We start from the raw sequence: 26,362 nt of genomic DNA, 5'->3' as shown, positions 1-26,362 counted from the left end.
TTCAAACGTTAATAACAAACGTATGAACAAACTTAATTTCAATATTTTAACCTATTGAAATAATTCAAAATTAATTTTAATGAACCTTGACCTATTAAAATATTTCAAAGTTAATTTTAATAAAAAATAGGTCAAGTATAATTACGAAAATAAACATAATTATCTTAAAGACCTTTAACTTAATTCAAGACTTATAAGTTCGACCTTAAGATAAACTTAAGTCATTTAAGCATGTTCCAACGATTTGGACTTAAACATATATATCAATTATTAAATTTATATCTAATATAATTTTAGACCAACTTAAACAACTAAATGTAATTACTTAATTTATTTGTTTAATTAATATGTGTTTTGAATTATCATCATTTAAAAGAGTTGAGTCTTCATATTTAAAGATATACAAAACCTTTACGCTATGTTTAGAAATGAGAATTTCATTTGAAAATAGAAATTTGACTCAAATTTAGTGTTTTACAAATAAAGAATATTCAAATTTGTATTTGAGTCAAATTCACCATGGTTATAAAAATAATTAAATAATAAGAATTTGAGAATGACTTCTCTAACCTTGTCATTTTCAAATTCTTCATTATGAATTCATAATTAAAATCTATAATTTGAAATAAAATACATGCTCCCAAATGCAATCTTACTGAATTTGTCATTTGTACTCCACTTCTACATGGTTCCATAAGCAAGTGATAAGGTATGTATCCTAATACTTCAACTATGAGCATTGTGACTTGACAAGAAGGGGCGAAGACAAAAAGTTCAACATAAGGGAAATTCAATATTTGAATATTCAGATAATTGGATTAAATAGTTGAATTATTCAAAATTTAAATTTATTACATTGCGCATTTATATTTAATATTCATTGTTTATATTTTAAGCAAATTACAATCTGACTAAAGAAGAATAATGTGAAAGTAAAATTTTCCCCTCTTATCTTAAGTCTTTTCGTATCGTACTTTATACGATGATCTAAACATATGAGTCCAATAAGAACAAAATTCAAATTAAGGTCTTCATCAAACGTAGCAAGTTCAATATCTTATTGATCAAGACTTAAACCTTAGACCAAGTCAAATTGATTTTTGTGACATACATCAAATTTTCCACAACAATAATGTGAAAATTCTTTCTATTCCCATCAAGTGAATGTAATTTCCCACCAAAAATTCTTCATTATTCTAAACATTCACATTAACCCATAATATTTTTTAGTATAACAAAAGTAGATATATTAATTTATTTTATTTTCCTTTAATTTTTATCATAAATACTCTTGAAGACCGTTAAGAATTCAACTTTTGAAAGGCGACTTTTAGCTTCGTAACGTTATTTAGCTTAATATGAAGGTAAGCTGTAAAGTGAACCAAGCTTCAGCCACAATATACGTCGGTTACAGAGTTTCATCCGAAGCAGCATGAAAAAATCAGGATGAATTTCCAAGCTTTAGCCACAATTTATAAACGCTCTGCATCATCCCATTTGAATTATTGAAATTCATAAATCTTGAACACTTGCTTGTCATATTTGAGTGTATGGTTGCTGATTGCTGATTGCTGATCGCTGATCGCTGATTATTGATTATTGATTGCTAATCGTAAATAAGGTTAGTATAAGTATTTTATGTTCCTATTTGTTGTTCTTCTTTGTCGAGATTTAATATTTATAAATGTATTTCATAAAAAATTATAATAAGTATATGATAAAATTTTGGGTAAATTGTTAAAAGATAAACCAATATTTGTTCGATCCGTTGAAAATAAATTCAACTATTAATTATGTGTAGTATGTGTTTGAGATATCCAAAGTACGAGTTTTTAGTAAGTGAAGTTAATGTTTTTAATATCTGAAGTAAGCTAAATGTTTGCAGTAAGTGTATTATAATAGGAGCTTTCTATTTCTTTGTTTTGCAAGATATAATAAGTAGACATTTTAAATATTTATAGTACGTGTTTTATAGTATTAAAGTAAGAGTTTCACGTAATCAAGGCCGGCTATGTAGCAAGAGTGCTACATAAGCGACGACTCAATGCCCCTTTTTTAAGGGCCCAAATTTTTTACTTATATATTAAAAAAAATATGATTTTTATTACAAAGAGCAATACGCGTAAGCCATTGTATGATTCATGTCAATAATTTTCATAAGTAATAGTTATTTATTATAGTCTTGTTAATGACTTCATGGTAGTGTTTCTCGAATATTATTTTTAGATTAATGGTTATACGGTATTGTTTGGTATTTTCTGTTTAGAGAAAATCTTGAATTTAGGTATAAAATATTGTTAATTTGTTGTTTTCTTTGGTTAATTGGGTTAAATAAGTAAAGTAGCGTCTTGTTTAATCGAAAAAAAAAACTTAACGTGTCTCAATGATATTTATGAAAAATGAAACAAACACATTTATATTGTAATTTTCACATAGGGCCCCTAAAATGTATGATACGACTCTGAACATAATATGTTTTTAGTGGGATATATTTAGTGACATTTAATTTAAATTTAACTTTTTAAAATCTCTAATGGTATATATGTAAAGAATTATTTATTAAGGTTCAACCATTAAGCAATTTTAATAAAATTAGCAATAATTGAATCAGTACATTAGATAGCATGAAAAATCAAATGTTGTATGTATTTTGAAACGGAAGAAATATCAATTTAGTTAATATATTAAAAATTATTATAATAATTATTTAAGATATTAGTAAGTTCAAGCTACTAATAATTATGTATTATTATTTATTATACTAAAGTGGAAATCCAAAGTGCCACATGTTGTGAGTATATTAATGTTCTCCGCCTAAATTTTAAGAATAAAATAGAATATTTATAATTTGAAAGTTAACCACAATATTCTTCAAAGTAAAATTAAGTACTCCAAAGATATTTATCCATCCATAAATATAAAAGTAAACAAAAATTGAGTAGGTATGAATTATTCTTAAGGTATGAATTATTCTTATTATACTTTGTCTTCGCATTTCGTTGTTTCATTTGATGATATTTACGGATTGAAATTGGATTTTACTGATTAAAATTTATTTTTACACACGTTAATGACTGAAAACCTACAATATATTATATACTCTAACAGTTGTCCCACATATAATCGGAGAAAAAAGAGTAATACTAATACTTTAATACACTTAAGGAGTGCTCCAACTACAAACAATTAATTTTAGTAGTGAACTCGCCGTTGATAAGTGGATTACCTATGCCTTTTTGACGTTCGCTTTGCTATGAATTTAATGATCAACAATATGTTCTAATTTTGTCATTGCAGTGCGGAGAAAATGAATGCACTACGTAGTATGATTGGTTTAATTTCTACAACTACAAGGAAGTTTCATAATGCATTAAATAATGCAAGAAATTTTGAGGCTATCAATGAACAATTAGAAGTAGATAATAGTGATGGATTTATAGGTAGGAAAATAGAGGAAGAATGGTTGTGCAATAAGTATGTAAATAGGGTAAAAAGTATGATACTAGAAGATGATGAAGCAATGATTGGAATATATGGGACGGGTGGGGTAGGAAAGACCACCCTTGGGAAGCATATCCACAATTGGGTTATGAATAATGTCATCTCATGTAGTGATCATGTCAATGTTGCTATTGCTTGGGTCTCCGTGGGGTTTGGTGTCACAATATACCAATTGCAACAAAAAGTGGCTAATGCATTTGAATTGGATCTTCAAGACGAGGATGTAAATAGACGAGCAGCTATTATATACGCGTTTTTATGTAGCTTAGGAAAGTACATACTCTTCCTTGACGATTTGTGGGGTGATTTTCGACTAGAAGATGTTGGTATTATTCCTCGACAATGCAAATTGATTTTGATGTCACGGTCATTAGATATATGTCGTTTATTTGGTTGTCAGAAGGTAATTAAACTTGAGTCACTCTCACCGGAAGAGAGTTGGGAATTGTTTCACCATCATATAGGGGTAGGAGGATATGGTGTTTTAGATTCTCAACAATTGTGCTATGTTAAGAAAGTATTGTATCAAGTGTGTGGGGGTCTTCCACTTGCTATTACCCTTTTAGCTAAAAGCAATGCAAGTATTGAATGGAACGTTAAAGAAATGGATACGTTTTGTATATCATCGCGAGTAACCCAATTACAAGAGGTGATCGATCGATTGAAGTTATCGTATGATAGATTAATAAACAACGTCAAATTGCAAAATTGTTTCTTATATGCTGCTATCTACATCAAAGGAAACCCAATATGCAAAGAAGAATTGATACATCTTTGGATAAAAAAAGAAGTTATAGATGACATAGAATCTTTAGAGGCACAGTTGGATATGGGACATACCATATTAAACAAGCTTATCAATTCTTGTCTAATGGAAACTTGTAAGGATGGAAGTAGCATTAAAATGCATCATTTAAGTAGACAAATGGCTCTTTCCATTGCTAAAGATAGTAACCTCATTCCAAAACTTGGTGCACTTTCCAAGTTGGAGTCCAATGGAAATCTCCATCGCTCCATGTAATATATCATATTATATTATTATATGATATAAATAAATATACTAAAAGAAGGACTAGCTATCAACATCATATATTATAATTTTCCTCTCAATTTTTAATTTTGATTTCGCTTGTATTTTATTTTTTTATATATTCATACATATTAAATATTCATCGTTTAAATTTATTGTTACTTGTTGACTATTCAAATAATGAAACTCTTATGAATGTAAATTATAATTTATTTTCTTTTAATACATGATACTCTTACAATATATTTATTGATTGATGTTGATTGGAAAACAAAATAAAGATATTTTATGCCCGTTCAAATGATTATTATTTTTTTAAAAAAAAGATCATAATGGAACCATTAAATTTTTTTGGAAGGAAATGGAATCATTAATTTGTTACAATACAATACAATTAAAAGAAAACTCATCATATAGAATATGTATTCGAATCTTTGTTTTAAATGACGTATAGATGTATTTTATTACAATATACTTTCTCTGTTTTCATAAGTTCTTTTCCAATAAAATTTACGAATTTTAGTGTTAAACGTTGACTATGAGTTCCTATCGTTTTATAGAAAAATTATATTGATGTGGGATTTTGATAGATTCGTCTCAATATATATTTTATAAATATCAATATTTTAGTATTATTAAAATTTCACAATTAAAATTATTTGACTTTAAACTTTGTTTTGAAATCTATATAAATTATACGAAGAATAAATGAAACAGAGAAAGTATGAAATAAAAGGTATGAGATAAAGATATGAATTGACATTAACATTTATGGTGAAATTGGTTCATTCAATAATGTTACTAAAGGGACGCACTATTACTAATTAATGACGATGTTTTGAACCTTGAATGACTTGGAAAGTTAAATTAATAGTAAAATAAAAAGTAAAGAATAAGATGTCGTTTGGTTGCATTTTACTTTCTCCGTTTTATAATACTCGCTATATTTGTTATTTTTGGCAATTTCATATTACTTGTTATATAGACCTGATCATGGGCGCCCGGCCCGAAAAAGAGAGGATTTGGGTACCAAAATATGGCCTGATGGGCGAATTTAGGCAGAAAATAAGTGGCCCGAAATTTTTGAGACTGATTTGGGATTGACGTTTGGCCCGCGGATTGGCCCGGCCCAAAAGGAGCTAACACTTTACATATTTTGAAGTCATAAGGTAAGCAAGCCTCTCTGGTGAGAGTTCAACCATAGCTATCAATAGTGGATATGGGGACTCTTAGAAGTTTCATTTATTTTGCGACAAAAAGGTAGTTTATTTATATTTTGATTATTTTGTATTTGTTTATTTGAATTATTTATAATTTGTGTTTTAAATTATATATAATATGTAACAATTGTATTTGTTTATTTCAATTATTTGTAATTTGAGTTTTTAATTATGTATAAATAATATATAACATAGGCCCGCAAGCCCGCATATTACGGGCTTGGGCAAGAACTTTTAGGCCCGCACTTCGGCCCGGGCCGCATCAATGGGTTGTTTTCGACTCGGCCCGGCCCGAACCCGACCCGACCCGGCCCCATGTTTGATCATGTCTATTGTTACATTTCCGTTTTTAGTAATAAAACAATCATTTAAAGTTCTACCTACCCTTATTTTTATCCTACTCTATACTCTATAATAAGATATTATACTATACTCTATAAAGTAACCTAACAACCTATTTTTCCTTTTTCTTTTTCAATTAACAATATTAAAATACTATATTCTATAAAGTAAACAATCAGCTACAGTGTAGGTCAATCATTTTTCTTAATTTCCGTGCCCATACAAATGTAGCGACTAAAACGAAACGGAGGAAGTATTTTCTCTGGAATTGTAATATTTTTTTGCAAAATGATTAATATTGATTGTGTTTGGTTCACAAAGAACCAATTTAACCGGAATTTAAAATTTTAAGGAAAGTTAATTCCTACAACTTGTAGGAAAGTAATCATCATGTTATACTCTTGGTTATTGAAATTTTTTTACTATTATAAATTTCAAGGAGCTAATTTACTAAAAAAAATTTTTTGTAGGAAAGTTAATTTTTTTTTTAAGGAAATACTACCTTTGTTATTATTTGTTTTTCTTATCCGTTTTTTTCCGAATCTCAATACAAATTTAAAATTCAAATAATTTCAATTGTAAGCTTATAAGAAATTCAAAAAAATTGATATTTAGAAAGCATATATTGAGACGAATCTATCAAAATCCCACATACATATGTATTTTCATAAAATCGATGAGAAATTATAATCAAAGTTTGACACTAAAATTCGTAAATTCTATTTAAGAAGATCATATGAAAACGGAGGGAGTAACTTTTTTTTTAGTGTCAATTAAATTTCAACATATAAAAATTAGATTATTATTAAAATAATCAATTGTATGGATTTATTACAATATATGGACAATAGGTGATATTAATTAAGACAATATTTCCGAAATTTAAAGAACAAGAGAGTTATCATCGTCACCATCATCGTCATCGTACTGTATTCCGCTCATGAAAACCATGACAAGGCTTAAGAAGAAGAAACAAGATAGATCGAGTAAAGCTGAATATGCACGACCGAATCTAAAGAAAAGGCGGACTTGTGAAGTGTGAACAATGAACATTACGAGGATGAAGGAGCCCCTAATTTCTAGACTTGATGATGACTGTAAGTAATGAAAGGAAACTGCTCGGAAGGAACTATCAGAGGCAAAAAAGGATTAACAACAACTTCTTTATGTTCGATACTGGAAATTCCTCAAAAACCTCAAATTCATACTCTTACTGACCTTTTAAATTTCTCAACATCACACCCGTTCATTCTTAATCAATCTTTGTGTCTCTGCTCAATATTCTTATTTTACATTCCCAAGGTTAGGAGTTTTCCCCCTTTTTTCATATTTTGTCATTCTATTATTTTCCTAACTTGTTTTGGTAGTAATTTATTGGGGATTTAGTGGGGATTGTTGTTAACTTTTGAGTGATTGCTTAAATATTATTCGTTGTATTGTAGATATCTTGGAATTGGGGGGTGTTGGAATTTGGTATTTTTGTGTTTGTTTGGGAGGTGGGGTTTCAAAGTTAGATTGAGGAGTATTCTGCTATAAAAGTGAAAGATAGATCTTTGAGTTGCTGAATTTTGTACAGGGAGTATTTTTCTAACTATGGACATCATCACAATAATTTGGGCTTTGATCGGTCTATTATATCTGGCCATGTTAGTTGTGGGATTTTTTCTTGATGAGAAATTAAGGGTTCTTGAGGATCAAACTGAATACTTAATTGCCAGGATACATGATGTTGGAGATATGTTATCTTCTCGTATTCACCGTGTTAAGAATCCAAAATTAGGTAATGAAGATCTTAGCCGTTGGATGTCTAAAGGGCAGGCTCTAGAGAAGAGCGTGAAGTACTTGTTAGGACAAATTGGGGGTTGGAAAAGTCTGTTTATGAGTGTGAAGATAGTATGGGGCGTTGGAAAATTGGTTAGTGATTTGGAAATCCATAACAGAAAAGGTGATGTGCTCATTAGGGATCTCTTGCGTGATGCAAGAAGCTTATGTCGTAGCTCTTATTTACCGGTGAAACCTGTAGTTGGTCAAGTAGCTTCAAATACTTTGAAGCAACTTGAGCTTCTTTTGCAAGAAGATAAGGTTGGGAGGATTGTCATTCACGGGGTAGAAGGAGTTGGCAAGACTTTTTTGATGAAACACTTGCACAATAGTGCGTTACGGTGTGTTGAGAAGTTTGATAATGTGATTTGGGTCACAATTCCAAATCAGTTTACTATCAAATGTGTGCAGGATGTTGTTGCTGCTTTGGTAAACTGTGATCTGACTAGTGATAATGACTTGAATGCAAGGGCTAGAAAACTGTCAGATAAACTTGCAAGTCTTGGTAGTTGTGTACTTTTCTTAGATGGTGCTCTAGGAAAAGATTTTTCTTTAGATCAGGTTGGAATTGATCTAGTTCCAGTAGAAGGCAGCAAGTTCAAGCTGGTATTAACTACTAGGTTTACCTTTGGATGGAGAGCGCTGGCTCATTTTAAAGCTGTCAAAGTTGATACCCTGCCAAAGGATGAAGCATACGAATTATTCATCAAGGAAGCTAATCTGGAGAAAGTATCACTTTCTTCCCTTGGTCGCAGTCCTAGTTTACTTGTCGATAGGTGTGGTGGAGTTCCGCGTATGATTGTTGATTTAGCTACTAGGATGTGCGGCATAGATGATCATCATGAATGGAGAAATGCACTCTGAGTTAGGATTTTGGGGATGCAAAATGAACTTCCATTTGAGGTCGTAAATAACCAAAAGTAACATGCTTATTTAGAGTTTCACTTTTCATGGGCTCTATAGTTGAGTCATCTTATAGGAATTGGGTTCGATGCAGGTGAAAGAAATTGTTCTGCACTTCCTAGTTGAGGATTTAATTCATCAAATAGGATGATTGAAGATAAAAGAGCTTGCATTTTTTTCTCATTCTTAGAATGATGTTTGATAAAATTATTATGTGAAGTAATTATTGCTAGAGCTTAACTTATAGTGCTCTAAAATATTATTGTTCATTATGATAAAATGCATTGTATCGAAACTACGAGTAACTAGTGAATACATTGTATATGAAGAGTTATCAACTATGAAATCTTTGCGCTTAGAATAGTTTAGAGAATGAGAGTGTTAGAATGTTAGTAGAATGCGGGGACCACCCCCTAATTTATTTAAGAGTTCGATTATGCCTTACTTGGAGTTAGAATGACTCCTTTATAGGTGAATTTCATATTTTGTTTGAGTTGCTCAGTAGGTTTTGGCGTTCTGCTATCCCAAGGCGCTCATTAATAGTCGAAAGTGGGAGTTATTCCCATTTGATAAATTATTAGATTATGATTAGCTGGCGTGACTCAACTGGATTATGTCCGATTGATTTAATAGTCCCCTGGGTGAGTATCCGACGGGATCACCGTAAGAGGGCTAGAGCATACTTTTGTCATTGGGCGCCGGATGGCCGATATCGCCCCTTAACCGAGGTGTTACCATGCGGGCCTTGCAAACCCCAATATGGTGGCCTCTTCTGGTTTTTGTATCCCAGCGTGTTAGTTTTTTTCCCGAAGGTGGGACCCGAGAGGGTCAGCTGGAGGGGGTAAGAGCTCATATTTTGCCATGGGCACCGGATGGTCGATAACACCCTTAGCCTTGTCACTATGCCATGAAGTGGAGAAAAGATCCACAAATAGAATATTACTCATCGATAGAATGTTTATTCATTCATAGAAAGCTTACACATTGATAGAACGTTTACTCATTGATAGAAAATTTATTCAATGATAGAGTAGTTTATGCTAGTGAGAAGTGCACCTAAGTTAAGTTACCTTAAGGGAGTTACCAGTCCCAAAGATGGACTATGATCACACTTATTCTAAGATAGACAAGCTCTATAAGGTCATGTGTTAGGTACTCTGTTAATGCCTTGGTTGAGTTGATACTACGCGTGTTTTGCAAGAGTTTATGTTTTGAGAAGAGGAGTGTGAAGACCTGCATTCTACCCCAAGAACACATGGTTCAGGTTGGAAAGAACGTAATGAGATTAAGAAGTATAAGTGGACGATAAACGATTACTATCTGTGCTTGTGTCTAATGAAATCATCTTATGTTGTTGTATAATATAATGTTATCTAGTAGCTGGCCTTATTATATTTGATGCTAGTTAATAACGTGTACATGTTTGTGTTTATGTTTGTGTCAAGCAGCAGGAGGATCAAAGACAAGTGTAACAGATAATGGAGCTTCTTTTGCATTGCCTTGCATTGGGGGAGAGTGATTAGGCCGAAGCATAACCTGTATCATACAGTTATCTTTCGATTTTGTAGTTCTTGTTTATCTTTTATAAACTTTGGTTGTATATGTTTTGTTATGAGGCCTTGTGTCCTTCCTTGTATATTTGTATCTCCGCTGTGTAGTTTATAACCTTGTATAGTTTTAAGGAGTTAAGTCATTTTAAAACGCAAGCGCTGACACTGGAACCTCGACCCATGCTTGGCATGTTGATTTGAGAAATCAACAACGAATCATTTGCCGTGATATAGTTTTGATAGGCCGTTGATGCATTTACTTTATTAGATTATAAATAACTTTTGTTTTTCTACAAAGGCGCACGGTATTAGGGTGGATGCAACCGAAATTTCCACTGACATTTTAAAAGTTTATTGTTATTTTATTTATTTTATTTTAATGTAATACCCAAATTTCCTCTCGTCCTTATGGTTTTGGTTTTGTACAAGGGGTCGGAAATTCAGGGGTGTTACACATAGCTTGCTCAAGAGTTGTGGGTCCCAACACCTTCAATTCATATTTGACTTCATCCTTCAATCCCCTCAAAAACGTCCTCAACATAACTGGTTCATCCACCCTTCCCAAATGCTTTAACATAGTGACAAACTCCTTACGGTATTCCGCCATCGATCTCCTCTATTCGACGGCCATCCACTGCTCAAATAAGTCTTCGTCTTCACCCGGCCGGAAATACTTCAAGATCATGGACTTGATCTCCTGCCAATCGGTCCGTGGTGATCTATCATCTTCAAATTGATACCACATAAAAGCTTCTTCCTCCAGACTCAACACTGCCGCCTCAACTTTTTCTTCTTCCGACATTCGGTAAAAAGAAAAATATTTCTCCGCCTTCCGTATCCATTCATCTGGGTCAGACCCATTAAAGATTGGTAGTTCCAATCTTCAATATCGCCAGTTCGCACCTGCACCATGAAGATTGTCATTATTCGGTTGTCGTCGGCCCTCTCGCTCCCTTGTTGAACGCCATTCACCAAATGTTATGCTTTATTTTGACAATTTCGGTCATTTTTTGGTTTGTCATCCTTTTCCCCGATTCGATCCAACAGTTTCGCTTGGCCCTCCATCAAGATTGCAAGAACCCAATCAGTTTTATCTTGCTTCTGGGTGAACCGTGCCTCTACCACTGCTACTTCATCCTGAATTTGATTAGCAAGTTCATCCTTCATATGAACCAACCCTTATTCTACCATTTCCAGCCTTTCTTGCAGTTTAGGGCTCCCCTCCGGATCCATGTCGGCTCTGACACCAATTGTGATACACCCAGGTATGTTTATTTTCCAATGAAATCAAGAAAGAATGTGAAATAGAGAATTAGAGTGTAAAAGAGAGAAGAGAGAGAATTTTATGAAATCTAAGGGGCAAGTTTCGAGTACTGTCAACTCCAGTTTATTCCAAATACTTCATAATATTTTCCAATTACAAAATAGTCTCTATTTATACATTGAATAACCTACTAATAACCGGCTACTGCCTAAACTAGTCACCAAGACTTAAACTACTGAATTATATTTCTTTACATGTGTCATTTATTTTTGCTTTCTTTCTCTTCCTATAGTATGTCTTAAGCACTGTCTCCTTATCTGCTTCTTCCCCTCCCCCTACTATAGGAGGTATGACAAAGATTTGGGCATTGTTGTTGTTCTTGTTAGATTATGCATTACGGTTATTCTTAGGAGCAGTTACTTGTATTAGTGGTGTGTAGCAGTTACTTGTATTAATGGTGTGTAGTGTTGCAGTTACTAGTTATTCTTAGAGCAGTTATTTTAAACATCTGTATAAATAACCATCATCAGTTGTTGAATGAAATACAAGAAATAAATACAAGAAACACAAAAAACCTTGCTGGTTAAACAGAAAACATGATATCAGAGCTAGAACGATTCTGAATCGTTCTTCGCAGCTTCGTCACATACCAATTAACCTACCTTAAAATCCAACAATGGAAGATGAATCAAGAACTGTCATAGCACCAGACCAACCGGTCACAATGGGGCAGTTGTTGCAACTCTTTAAGCAGTTAAACCCCAACAAACCACCCACTGAAACCAGCACACATACCCTCCTAATCTCAGAGAAATTAACTAATCAAAATTACACAAAATGGTCCAGGCTGATGCACTTAGCCATTAGTGGACGGGATCGTCTCAATCACATCATCGACGATCCTCCACCCACAAATGACCCAGCGTACAACCAATGGATCAGAAGTGATTCAATAGTTATCTCATGGATTCTGGAGAATATAGAGTCTGATCTAGTCAATCAATATCTCGATTTCCCGACAGCCAAAACATTGTGCCAAGGGATTGAAACACTGTATAGCAGTGGGAGGGATGGCCTGCAAATTTTCGACTTAACAGTCAAAACCAACAAGATCCAACAAGGGCCAGACACCATTGAAACATACTACAGCAAATTGATTGTGTTATGGAAAGAAATCGACAGAAGACAACCAAATCCGATGAAGGATCCATGCGACATCATCATTTATAATCAAATAACTCAACAAAACAGATTATACCAGTTTTTAGGAGGCATCAATGAAACATACGACAAGGATAGAAGAGATCTCCTCCTCTTAGACCCTCTTCCCACAGTGGAGGAGGCCTATGCCAGTATCGGAAGGGAGATTCTGAGACGAGGAATCATGAAGACAAACCCCTCATCTGATTTTGAGTCACCAGACACCGGAGGGATTTTTTCAGTCAAAGGGAAATCTTACCGGAGGGAGGATGAAAGATCTCACCTGAAGTGTACCTATTGTGGTGGTACTAGGCATACAAGGAACGAATGTTTCAAACTCGTGGGGTACCCAGAGTGGTGGCTGGATTCAAAGAAGAGGGGAGAAAGAAAACCGACGGCGCGTTTTTCAGATCAAACTCGTATGGGAAAGGCAGCAGTAGGATGGCGCCAAGAGAGATCCACAACCATGGAAGAAGGAGAAAAACCAGGTGAAGCCATGAACGTTACAGGCAAGGAAGAAGGTATCAGAAACCCTAAAGGAGGCGCCCTAACAGTGAGAAGAAGAGAAAGGAGTGAAGGAAGGGAAGACCCCCCACCTCCTTTTAAAGGAGATGGATCAGAAACCCTAAAGGAGAGGGGGTCACTTGGCTCGTTTTTTCAAGTCCAAGAGTCACGTGGCTCATCATCTTCCTCATCCCACATTTTTTCTGTTTTTTCGTCCTCATTTAATACTTCGTCTTATTTTGATAAGGGTTGGATAATTGATTGTGGTGCCACCGATACAATGTCGTATGACCCGAACGATTTTTTGACTCGTGACACCCCTATAAAAACCCTTATTAAAACAGCCAATGGGGAAGGGATTAAAGTGAGCGGAGCTGGAACAATTTCTCTTACAGAAAATCTTACTTTAAAAAATTGTTTATTTGTCCCCGACTTGTCTCATAAATTATTGTCAGTAAGCCAACTTACTAAAGATCTTGGTTGTTCTGTTCTCATTGAGCCCAGATGTTGTACTGTGCAGGATGCTCGGACAGGGAAAGTCATTGGGCGTGGTATTGAAAAAGGTGGATTATACTACTTGGAAGGGGAGACTCAAAAAGGCAAAGCTGTTCTTGCTCGCGGGTCAGAGGAAAGACAACTGTGGACATGGCATCGACGTTTGGGGCATCCATCAATAGGGTATTTAGGAAAACTTTTTCCTCAATTTCTAGGACTAAAAACTGATTTCAAGTGTGAAACTTGTATTCGTGCAAAAAGTCATAAACACTCATACTCTACTAGTTTGAATAGAGCTGATTTACCTTTTATGCTGATTCATTCTGATGTGTGGGGTCCTGCACCCGTCATAGGGTTACATAGTTTTTCATATTTTGTCACATTTATTGATGATTGCACCCGGATGAGTTGGATTTACTTCCTCAAGCACAAATCGGAAGTATTTCATGTGTTTGTTGAATTTTATAATATGATATGTACTCAATTTCAAACTCAACCCCGCATGTTTAGAACAGATAATGGTGGAGAATATGTTAATTCAAACATGCAACAGTTCTTTAAACAAAAAGGGCTTATACACCAGACCACTTGTCCCAATACACCTCAACAAAATGGAGTAGCCGAACGGAAAAATCGCACACTTCTTGAAATGACTCGTGCGCTTATTCTTGATTCTCATGCTCCAACTTATCTTTGGCCTGAAGCCATCGCCACTGCTAATTACCTTACCAATAGACTTCCGTCAAAGAGCCTCCAATACCACACACCTCTAGCCACCCTTCAAACCTATTTCTCCTTACCTTCCTCACATACTCTACATCCTCGTGTTTTTGGGTGCATAGTTTTTGTTCATTGTCCAGCGAGAGTAAGAAACAAATTCGAACCGAGAGCAGTCAAATGTGTCCTTATTGGGTATGGGAGGAATCAGAAAGGTTATCGGTGTTATGATCCCCTGACTAGAAAGATCTATACCACCATGGATTGCGAGTTCATTGAGAATGAATACTACTACCACCCTCTTCGATGTCAGGGGGAGAATCACAGTGACGATCTCAGATGGTTAATCCGTCCACGGTTGTCCAACTTAGACCCAAAAGACCAAGTGGGCAATGCTACAGAGTCACCCCACCAAGACGTTTTCTCCACTCCTCTACCATTACCAATCCTGTCTGATCATCAGGTAAGTCATACAGTTCTCGATAGTACTATTGCTCCAGACAACACTAATACTGATAATATAAGTGATGATCATGTGAATGAAGAAGTTGTTACAGATACAGTTGAAACAGGGAATCATGATAGCCAAGGTATTGAAGGTGAACCATATATGTTACCTCCTCGCTCCACTCGAGGGGTCCCTCCAAGAAGGTATGATCCTGAATATGAGGCACAACGTTCAATATATCCTATAGAGAAGTCTTCCAAATCAGGTAATTTGTCACAAAGTGCCTTAGTGTTTAAGGTCACTTTAGATACAACCAAGAGCCCAAGAACAGTAGTAGAAGCCCTTGTATCTGCACATTGGAGGAAGGCGATGGAAGAAGAGATTAATGCTCTTAACAGGAATGGCACATGGGAGAAATGCATCCTACCGAAGGAAAAGAAAGTTGTCGGGTGCAGATGGGTATTCACGATCAAGTACAAATCAGATGGCACGATTGAAAGGTACAAAGCTCGATTGGTGGCGAAAGGATACACTCAGACATATGGGGTTGATTACTCAGAAACCTTCTCTCCTGTTGCTAAGATTGATTCAGTTCGAGTTCTGTTCAGCATTGCAGCAAACTTAGACTGGCCCCTACACCAATTTGATGTTAAAAACGCATTTCTACATGGAGATCTACAAGAAGAGGTGTACATGGAAGCTCCACCAGGGTTTACATCAGGGTTCTCGGAGAATGAGGGATGCAAATTGAGAAAGGCTCTGTATGGGCTGAAACAATCTCCCAGAGCGTGGTTTGGAAGGTTTACCTCTGCAATGAAGAAATTTGGCTACAGGCAAAGCAATTCAGATCACACCTTGTTCCTTAAACGAAGAGAAGGCAAAACAACGTGCTTGATAATTTATGTCGATGACATGATCATTACCGGGGATGATAGAGATGAAATTGCAATTTTGAAGGGAAAATTTTTCAAGAATTTGAGATGAAAGATCTAGGTAGGCTGAAGTACTTCCTAGGGATTGAAGTTCTTAGATCAAACAGAGGAATTTTCATATCCCAAAGGAAATATGTTTTAGACCTGTTAACTGAAACAGGGATGCTAGATTGCAAGCCTATCGAGACACCAATGATGATGAACCATGGACTACAGATGATCGAAGGAGGAAAGTTAGCTGATCGCATGCAGTATCAACGCATGGTAGGGAAGTTGATCTACTTAGCTCATACAAGGCCAGATATTGCATATGCAGTAGGAATAGTCAGCAGGTTCATGCACAAGCCTCAGGTTCAGCATATGGATGCCGTTCATAGGATTCTAAGGTACCTTAAGGGATGTCCTGGTAAGGGAGTATTTTATCAGAAAAATGATCATCTTGATCTTGTGGCATATACAGATGCAGATTGGGCAGGTGATAGGGATGATAGAAAGTCAACTTCAGGCTACTTTACTCTTTTGGGAGGAAATCTAGTCACGTGGAGGAGCAAGAAACAAAAGGTGGTGGCCATGTCGAGTGCAGAAGCTGAATTCAGAGGTGTAGCAAAGGGAATCACAGAAGTCCTGTGGCTGAGAAAGTTACTTACTGAACTAGGATTCCCTCCTAAAAAGAGTTGCGAGCTGTACTGCGATAATCAAGCAGCTATCAATATTTCAGAAAATCCGGTTCAACATGATCGCACCAAACATGTAGAAGTGGACAGGCATTTTATAAAGGAGAAATTAGAAGCCCAAGTAATCAAGCTTCCGCATGTAAAGTCCAAGGATCAGCTAGCAGACATTCTTACAAAGGCAGTTGGAACTCAATTTTTTGAAGAGGTTCTGTGCAAGTTGGGTGTTGGTGACCCTACGACCCAAGTTGAGGGGGAGTATTAGATTATGCATTACGGTTATTCTTAGGAGCAGTTACTTGTATTAGTGGTGTGTAGCAGTTACTTGTATTAATGGTGTGTAGTGTTGCAGTTACTAGTTATTCTTAGGAGCAGTTATTTTAAACATCTGTATAAATAACCATCATCAGTTGTTGAATGAAATACAAGAAATAAATACAAGAAACACAAAAAACCTTGCTGGTTAAACAGAAAACAGTTCTTGCCACTTTATACGTCTAGCATCTCTCTTTACGATCTTACCCTTTTCCACATCTAGAGATATTGCTATAAAATTGAAAGGGTAATAAGGTTTTTTTTTTTTTTTTTTTTTTTTTTTTTTTTTTTTTTTTGGTGCTAACATTGAGAAGAAACACCATTTCTAAATTGTATGTTGTTTAAAGGTAAGGTAGTTTGATTTTTGGTGGAGAAAATTTCAAATAATATGTTGGAGTAAGGAAATGGTTATGGTTGGTGGGATGTTTTGCTGCCACTTGTTAGAATTTAGAAAATAGGCGAGAGCAACCCAAATAAGAAGGAGAAAATGTAACCACATATAAAACCAAAAAGAAGTTTACTACTAAAACCAATTAGTAGTAGTAGGAGTTACTCCTTAAGCGTACAAAGTGACATATATCCTTCTCTTAGAAACTTGGATTTCAATTTCCCTCTATTTTCAGCTTGGGAGTGTGGCGATTGGCGAGTCACATAGAAAGAGATATTTGCTTTTGGCTTTTGCTTTCCTTTTCTATGTGTTTGTCTTTCGCCTTCTCTGTAAAATTTTCTTATTGGTTCAGGTTTTATACTGATGGTTTCTTGGAAGGCCGTTTTATGGTAAGAAGTTGATGGGCGGACTTCTTTGGTGGATTCATCGACTTCACAACACTAGAAGTCGAAGATTTCAGAGCCCGGATCGAGAATGCAGAAATTTTTATCAGTTATTAATTGGTCAACATTACTCTCCGAGTATGCATTTTTTCTAATAGAAAATATCATTTGGGAAGGACATGCTCCAAAAGTGTAGTCCGGGATGATCTACTTTGCATGACTTTTGTTCAGATACAAGGTAACAATAAATCTTGTTCACTTATGTTTTTGCGTTATCATATGACATCTTCTTTTTGAAGGCACGGTTGTTTGCATCACATGACGAGTCTTGGGTTTGTCCAATGAGTATGTCCTGTGTGCTCCGGAGGGGTAAAACTGTATAAAAGAAGTTGCTTTTCTGCTAGGCGTGATGGCAATTATGTGGAGAATCAGTTAGAAGACTTAGAACATAACTACGTGTGTTTACTTTTCAACAAAGTTCTTGTTTCGGAGTTTGTTTGTGGCTTGTTGGAAAAAAGAACCTTCGTAGCTTCATGAAGTATTAGTTAAAGCACTAACGACTTGTTTGGTAGGTGATATTAATGGTGTTAATGAGAATGATTTATAGTGTAAAATTACATCAAAAGTTTCATATCATTTCTGTGGTAATGAAACTTTGATCACAAAATAGTTTTTTTATTTACAAATTTCCATTACCACCTAATACCACATCTCCCTATGGTAATACATTGGAATGAATTTTATGAAGAAAATGAGATAATTCAAGTAGGACAAGCATGGCTATCAAGGTAACCAAGAGATTTTTCAACCAAAATTACACTAGTTTTTTATTCCCATTACCACCGTTTACTACCACCTACCAAATGGGTCGTAAGAACCTTCTTTGTTATCTATTACAGATTTGTTTCATTGCCACTCATTAGTTTTGACTTCCAAACTTGAGGGTTATTTAAGCATTACTTTCTTCGTCACTTTAAATTTGTATTATGGCTCAATATGCTCTTACATATTTGATTCATATGCTGCAAATTCAATGGAAGAGAAGTATATTTTTAGTCCTCATCAAGGTTAGAGTGACACAATTACACTTGCTGGACTGAGACCATGTTGATTGTTGTTGAGTATCAAATTTGGAATAAATGGAAATCAAAGTATCTACATGTTGAGTAGAAAGTTTGGAATTCTACCCCTATTAGACGCAGGTATTAGCTGGGGGGTTTTTTGACCGCACATCCTCTTTACTCTCTTCTTGTGGGAAGCAAGTATGATTTGTCCGCATCTTTCAAAAAGAAAAAAACTACTCCCCAGGGGCGAATTTATTCATGAGCACCCCCTGGCACGTGCCCAGGGGAAATTAAAAAAAAATAAAAATTGAAGTCAGAAGATGAAACGCGCGTTTTAGTCTCAAAATTTCAAAAAATCAAATCCCCTTTCATTATTATCTCTTCTCTCTCTACAAAAAAATAAACTAAAAATACCCAAAACTAAATGCTCCTTGCACGCCGCCTGTACCTGCTGTCGTCGCCGTCGACTAGTTGCTGCCGTGCTCTGTCCATCTCTGTCCCCTAAGGCTGTCCAGTGGGCTCCTAAATCATGTCCCGTAAACCATTACAAAAACCCTAAAAATCTAACATTTTGATTTTTAAGGTATTTCACTTAGTTTTAATCTTAATCTGTATGTTCTAATCTTTAGTCTTATTCTTGAAAATTGATGTTCTTATTTTTAATCTTAATTTTAATCTTGTTTTTTGAATTTTATTAGAATGTTATTCTTGTTTTTTTTTTTTATGTTCTTTCAATAATTAAATATTTGTAAATGTAGATGTGTTTGTTAATCTTGAATGATTATATTTGTTGATTTTTTTTATCTTCTTTGAATGATTTAATAATTGAATATTTGTTTTTAATGTGATTTAATGTTCTTACTATAATTCAAAAATCAAAATAATAAAGAGAAAATAAGAGAGTATTGCTTCTATTTTTGCAAAATATTTGAGTAAAGAAAATGGGGATAAGTCTAATTTACTCCATCATCTATTCCTTCTCAAAATGAAGAGAAAGAAAGTGAAACTAACTCAACTTTCAAAACCTCAACCCCCATAAATAAAGGAAGAAAAGTTACGTTGATGCTATTGTACATCGATTCTAAAATATGAAAACTAGGCGAAAACAATTATAGTTTGTTCGTTACTTTATATTTCTTTTTGTTAGATTATGTTTTCATTGTAAATTTGAACAATTGTAATTCTTTCATTACCTTTTATTTTACTTTGGCTTTGTCTTGGGATTGTTACGCTTGTACAAGTCATTTTGCCCAAATAAAAAATTAAACATTTTAGTTGTTAATTTTACAAAAGAACCTCTGACAAAATTTCATTCATTCGTTGGTGCCCCAGAGGACTTCAAACCCTGAATCCGCCACTACCCCTACTCGGACTATGTCTTGTGTGAGATAATGAGAATGTCCTTTATCTTTATCTTTTGAAAGTCAAACTATCTTACAAATACTCCCTATGATGATACTTCCTCCGTTTCATAATACCCGCAACATTTTCTATTTTTGGCAATTTCATATTACTTGCTACATTTCCTTTTTTAGTAATAAAACAATTATTTAAAGTTCTACCTACCCCTATTTTTATCCTACTCTATAATCTATACTCTATAATAAAATACTATATTATACTCTATAAAATAACCTAACAACTTATTTTTCCTTTTTCTTTTTCAATTAACAATAATAAAATACTATACTCTATAAAGTAAACAACCAGCTACAGTATAAGTCAATCACTTTTCTTAATACCCGTGCCCATGCAAATGTAGCGACTAAAACGGAACGGAGGAAGTAGAAGATTGCAACATGCAATGACATAACTCACAAGCATTAAAAAAATAATATGGACTACTAAATTACGTGGACAAAAATCAAAACAATAATCACAATACTATTTAAATAAAAAATTATGACAAATCGACAATTTCGTTATCCAAAAAAGTGCGGTCGGTGGAATAGATTGGGCCCTACATGTCAGGCACTTTGTGAAAACTGAAAACTACGTATTCCCAAAGTAGTTGGATTATGATAAGAGAATCTTGGACGCCGTTTATTTTGAGGAAATGATGTCTTATCAAATTTTACATTCTTTATTGAGATAATGTTTTAATCTTTCAATATTTTTAATTATTTTTAATTAAAAATTATAAAAAATTAATATTAATAATTCTTGTATTGAGACGAATTAATAAGATTTTATATGACATAATTATGTTTTAACTTATAGATTAAGAATAAAATACAAATTAATAGTGATAAGTAAATAGTAACAAAAAAATAAATGAGACTAATAGATAGAATAAGGAGTATTTTTAAGATGGTTTTAAAAAATTTGCTTATTTTTATTTTATTAGACTTATACTTTTTTAATTCATTATTATCATATTCAATATATTCTACTCATAGGAACTCTAATCAAATAAAATGAGATCAACGAGGTCAGTTGACCTCACTTAAATCCAAAATAAAATCAAATAATATAAAGAAATATATGCCAGATTAGTGGTTAGTATTCTCATATCTTACAACATAGACCTAGGTTCAAAACTTATTAACAATATTCATGAATATTTTTTTTTCTGTTTTTATTACTCCTATTAATTAACCATTATTAATTACCCCAAATTCCAAAGAAAGTAAAAACCCAGCAGGCAGCAATGAGCCAGTGAATGTCGAAGTCTTTCCCAAAGACCCAAACCCTCTGTGAGACTATGACCGGCACCATCTGACCGGCGACCGGCGTCCACCACACCACTTGCCGGCTACCGCGCTGCACATCACTATCTTTTGTTGGACCATTTATGATTTCTCTTGTTTAAGGTTATTTTTCTTCTTTTTTCTTTATAATTTTTTGTCATTTAATCTTAATGTGATTTGTAACTTATATTGAGTGTGATTTGTTTCATAGTTTGTCAAATGATGACATTATGCGTCGCTTCCATGATATGAAAACGCACGTGGGCATTTGCCTTAATTTATTAAATGGTGATTGTAATTTTTTTTTTATTATTGACATCACTTCTTTTTATTCTGTATACGTAACTGCCAACTTGAAATTGCAAATTTTTTTAGAATTTAATCCGCACTAAAGACAAAATAACCCAGGTAGAAGACGGCGGGAATAGAGTCAATAGACCAGTTGCAATCTAAGTTTTAAAAAAAATATTTGGAGAAAATTAAATAAGGTCTCATTCCATATTGTTGAGGAAATATTTTCATTATTTTATAATCATAAATTATGACATAGGTCTCGCGGTGAAATATATATATATATATATATATATATATATATATATATATATATATATATATATATATATATATATATAATAAATCACTTTTTCAGTTTGTTTTGTATAAGACCGTCTTAATAAGAAAGACCCTTATAATTTATGAATTTTTTTAATTGATCACTTTAAAATTATAAGTGATCATTTTAATAGACTAAATGTACATGAGTTTACACCGTCCAAGGTTCATGTTCTTTAAAACTCAACTATCTTTGGACTAAATTAAAGTTAAATTTTAAATTTATTAAATATAATAACCGAATAATTTAATATTTAAAAATAAATTTCAAATCATCGAATATGCTAGCAATTGAAAGCATAAATTAATAAATAAAGCTCAGATTTAACTTTAAAATGAACCTTAATCAAATAAAGACTAATATTTTTTTGGCCAACCACTCCTAGATGCTAATCTACAACTAATCCCTGTCGTTATTATTCCACTATTAGTGACCACTTTTCTACCGCACGTACTAACAGATAATCAAATTGCTTCCGCTAAGAAAAACTTTTAAGGATGAAAGTAGCGTCAAGTCTGATGTGGGGGCATACTAATAAATAGATTAAGAAATTATTAGTTGATTGAGGTTAAGTGTTACACAATTATTTGTCAATAAACTTACTCAACTAAAAGTTTAAATTGATGGTTGAGATTCCATAATATGTTATATACTCTAATACACCCCTCATATGAGAGCTCATTAGACTAGAACTGTGGATGTGAATAGACGTTGAATATTTCACTTTAAATGAGGGTTGGTTGAGGTTCGACCCGTAACCTCATGTCACATTGGCTTTTGATACCATGTTAAAGAACCAATTCAACCAAAAACTTAAATTTATGGTTGAGGCCACAAGATATGTTGTATACACTATCATTATCAATAAATATACGCATAAAAAAAATAATAAGTTGAGGTCGTTTGGATATAATAGAGGCCATAAGAAAAGTCAAGATAGACTTGAGAAAAATTGGAAGGATCAAATCAAATTAGACTTTGAAGAGTTACAACTTTCAAAGTACGTGATTAAGAATTAATGTAGTTGGTGACATTGTATCCGTATCTTAGAGATTTGATATTAAATAGTTGATGTACTATAATAAAATTTAACATGTGGAAACACGAATGGTAGCATTTGTGTAGGGTATTATTAAATAGTAGATGTAATACAATAACATTTTTTATTTAAATTTTTATTTTTTAAAACTTAAATAATTTCTAGTACGAAATAGAAACTTGCTCTAACCTTAACTTGTACTTCTTCCATTCCATTATATTTGTTACATTCCTTAACTTGTACTTCCTCCATTTCATTATATTTGCTATATTTGAATTTTTATGCAATTTAATGCGTTATTTTGATAATTTATATATTGAATTATACAAGTCTAAAAAGTATAAAAAGTTAATATTATGAAAGTATAAGATTAAAAGATACAAAAAAGATCTCACTTGACTATATTTTTTCTTACACACTAGCCGCAATATATAAAATAAGTTTGAACGATGTATAGTGTTAATCACAGAAATGTAGCAAGTATTTCAAAACGAAGGAAGTAGTTACTTGTAATTGGATTAACCAAAATTCTTTGAAAATTCCTATAGAGTATCAAACATATCATAAATCTTACACTTTTAGTTCAGTTGATTACTTGATATGATTAAAAGTTAACCTAATAGAAATATAACTAATAGAAATATAACGGGTTTAAAACTTTAATCATACATATTCCATCACTTATTTCAAGTTAAATCATAAAAAAAAAAAAAAAAAAAAGACAAGCATTTGATAAAAGGGAGACAAATTTTATAGTAGTTGATTAGACAAATTTTAAAGGAACCTATAGATCGATGTCATGATTGTCTGTATTTTTGTGTCATGTACCTGTAGTTGAAAAGGTTGTTAAAGTAGTACTCATCTTTCGCTTGTAATCTGTGAAAGAGGAATTGGGTAAATTTTTTAAAAGTGCTAATAAATAAAAATAGATAATTCATTATGTGAATCAAATTAAAAGAATGTGAAAGTATATGGATGAGATTAAAACAAAGTAATGAGCCATTGTCCAAAAATAAAAAAGATTCAAATTAAGTAGAACAGATCAAAATGAAAAATAATACAAATTCAATGACAATGTATGAATACATCTTTATTATAACTCTTATATGAGGTACTTCTTCATTTAAGATAAAGAAATTTAATACAATAGTCATAAAAAATTCCTGATCAATACGTAATTAGTAAATAACCATAAAAAGACAAAAATAATAATATTAAAATAAACAAAATCAAAATAGTTAAATTAAAATCACAAAACACTCACTCATTCCAATCTTAGAACATAACGATGATTAGTTAACTTTACAAATCACTGTTATTTACTAAGATTTCCTCTAATAATCATTAAACTAAAATAATAGTGTACTTAAAAGTAAAAAAGTAAAATACACAAATTTATTAAGACACATTAAATTTTAAAAAAAAAAATCATACAAATAAACTAATAAAGTGAGACGGAGTAGTATTATGGGCATCCTAATTAATTATTTAATTGTACTAATTGTTTAAATTGAAACAGAGCATTCCTCCATCCAGAGAGATCATCAACACCATACACACGGGAACCAGAAGCACAGTTTACTATCCAACCCGGTATTCCGCCACACTCTTTGACCAACAACTTTGGAATATTATCAAGCATTGCAACATGTATGTCGTCCAATCCTGCTTCATGCTTGAATAGCTCAAATGCTTCCTTCTCTGGAAGACAACCAACTTCAACTTTTGTAAAACTATCCAGCATTCTACTTTCAGAATCAGAGGCTGTACAGTTAGTGGTTACTACCAGCTTACACTCGATCCCATCCCCATGTGCAGGCACAGAATGTCCTAGTATCTCCTCCACAGATTCTGGTACATCTGATTTGGTTAACCCATCTAATAATAGGACAAACCTACCCAGATCTCCAAGAGTCTTGGATAGTTTATGAGCCCTATTGGGAGTATGACCAATATCACACTTCAATGCAGCAGCAATTGCATCTTGAACATCCTTAATGGTAAATTCATCCCCCAAACTAACCCAAATCACATATTTAAACCTGTCGTCACCCAAATTTAAGGCAAAGTTATGAAGGTGTTTCATTAAAAATGTCTTACCAACTCCATGCCTTCCGACAATAGCAAGCCTCCCAATTGTAGGATCATTCAAACAACGCTCAAGTTGATGCATAGTTTTCAAAGCTGAGTTTCCAATTATATCTTCCACCGGTATGTAATAACCATGAGGAAGGCCTCTCTCAAATGCAGAAGCATCCATCAGAAATCAAAAACTACCTGTACAAAGAACCCAGGATGTAAAATGTCAAATCAAAGTCTTTTCCAACAGTAATTACAATTTTACTAAACTCAAATACGCATCCAATTCCGTTTTCTTCCTGTAATCATATTGAATCTTACAAAAGTACCCAGAGGATTCGGATACAAGCGAAAAATTGCCTATTATAATTAATAAGCCGTAAGAAGCGTTTCTGAATCAACTCGTCGGGTCCGAGCTAACTCGTTGACGGCAAGTCGAACCCACTAAAAGATGTCGGAACTTAAAATTACCTACCAGATTCCCCGTTGTAAGTGAGCGGGGAAACTAACTGGTTGTAACTCACATAGTCACATGAAAACCAGGGTTGAGTTACTGAGTTAACTCGGTGAGCAGTAAAAGTGAGGAAACACAGGCCCAGAAAGATGGATATTAAAAAATAGGAAAACAAAAAATATAGGGAAAATAGTACTGCATTTGTAGAACTTAAAAGTAAAGGAAAGCAAGAATAAGACCTGATAGGGTGTTAGATAGATGGAGAATTTGCAGAGAAAAAGTAGGACGGAAAACAGAGAAGAGAAAAAAATGGGCTGTTCTTGTGTCCAACAAACCAACACCATCCACTTTAATAGGATAAAGCTCATAATAAAGACAAATCACAAATGACCCAAATTGAATGAGCCGAAGGATTATAGTTTTCAGTCATAAAGCACTCTTTTTGACTATTTATATTTGATGCCGAAAGATCTAGAACTACAACTAACTATGTCAAGTCATATTACTTGCTACATTTTCATTTTTAGTAATAAAATAATTATTTAAAGTTTTAATTATCTTTATTTTTATTCTACTCTATACTCTATAATAAAATACTATACTATACCCTATAAAGTAACCTAACAACTTATTTTTCCTTTTTCCTTTTCAATTAACAATAATAAAATACTATACTCTATAAAGTAAACAATCAGCTACAGTGTAGGTCAATCACTTTTCTTAATACCCGTGCCCATGC

The 26,362-nt window shown here is 33.4% G+C and overlaps 3 protein-coding genes across 5 annotated transcripts; 2 read left to right on the top strand and 1 right to left on the bottom strand.

Moving 5' to 3' along the window:
- Nucleotides 1–1,116: 1,116 nt before the first annotated feature.
- Nucleotides 1,117–4,706, top strand: LOC130827562 (disease resistance protein RPS5-like). The gene is made up of 2 exons (XM_057693317.1): nt 1,117–1,621; nt 3,298–4,706. The coding sequence occupies exon 2, from the start codon at nt 3,308–3,310 to the stop codon at nt 4,520–4,522; it is 1,215 nt and encodes a 404-aa protein (XP_057549300.1). The 5' UTR covers nt 1,117–1,621; nt 3,298–3,307; the 3' UTR covers nt 4,523–4,706.
- Nucleotides 4,707–6,914: 2,208 nt separating this feature from the next.
- LOC130827317 (disease resistance protein At4g27190-like) lies at nt 6,915–10,247 on the top strand. The gene is made up of 2 exons (XM_057692997.1): nt 6,915–7,395; nt 7,670–10,247. The coding sequence occupies exon 2, from the start codon at nt 7,687–7,689 to the stop codon at nt 8,776–8,778; it is 1,092 nt and encodes a 363-aa protein (XP_057548980.1). The 5' UTR covers nt 6,915–7,395; nt 7,670–7,686; the 3' UTR covers nt 8,779–10,247.
- Nucleotides 10,248–24,284: 14,037 nt separating this feature from the next.
- Nucleotides 24,285–26,020, bottom strand: LOC130827385 (probable disease resistance protein At4g27220). 3 transcript variants are annotated; one of them, XM_057693090.1, is made up of 2 exons: nt 25,645–26,020; nt 24,285–25,367 (listed from the first exon to the last, which is right to left on the bottom strand). In XM_057693090.1, the coding sequence occupies exon 2, from the start codon at nt 25,348–25,350 to the stop codon at nt 24,571–24,573; it is 780 nt and encodes a 259-aa protein (XP_057549073.1). In that variant the 5' UTR covers nt 25,351–25,367; nt 25,645–26,020; the 3' UTR covers nt 24,285–24,570. The 3 variants fall into 3 exon arrangements, with proteins under 3 accessions (XP_057549073.1, XP_057549074.1, XP_057549075.1); XM_057693091.1 differs by having other exon boundaries at nt 25,863–26,020; XM_057693092.1 differs by having other exon boundaries at nt 25,641–25,974.
- Between the last annotated feature and the right edge of the window lie 342 nt (nt 26,021–26,362).

The sequence above is a fragment of the Amaranthus tricolor genome, chromosome 11 (assembly GCF_026212465.1).
Source record: "Amaranthus tricolor cultivar Red isolate AtriRed21 chromosome 11, ASM2621246v1, whole genome shotgun sequence".
NCBI lineage: Eukaryota > Viridiplantae > Streptophyta > Magnoliopsida > Caryophyllales > Amaranthaceae > Amaranthus > Amaranthus tricolor.
Note: the sequence above shows the minus strand (reverse complement) of the source record. Positions and strands in the feature narration are given on the sequence as shown.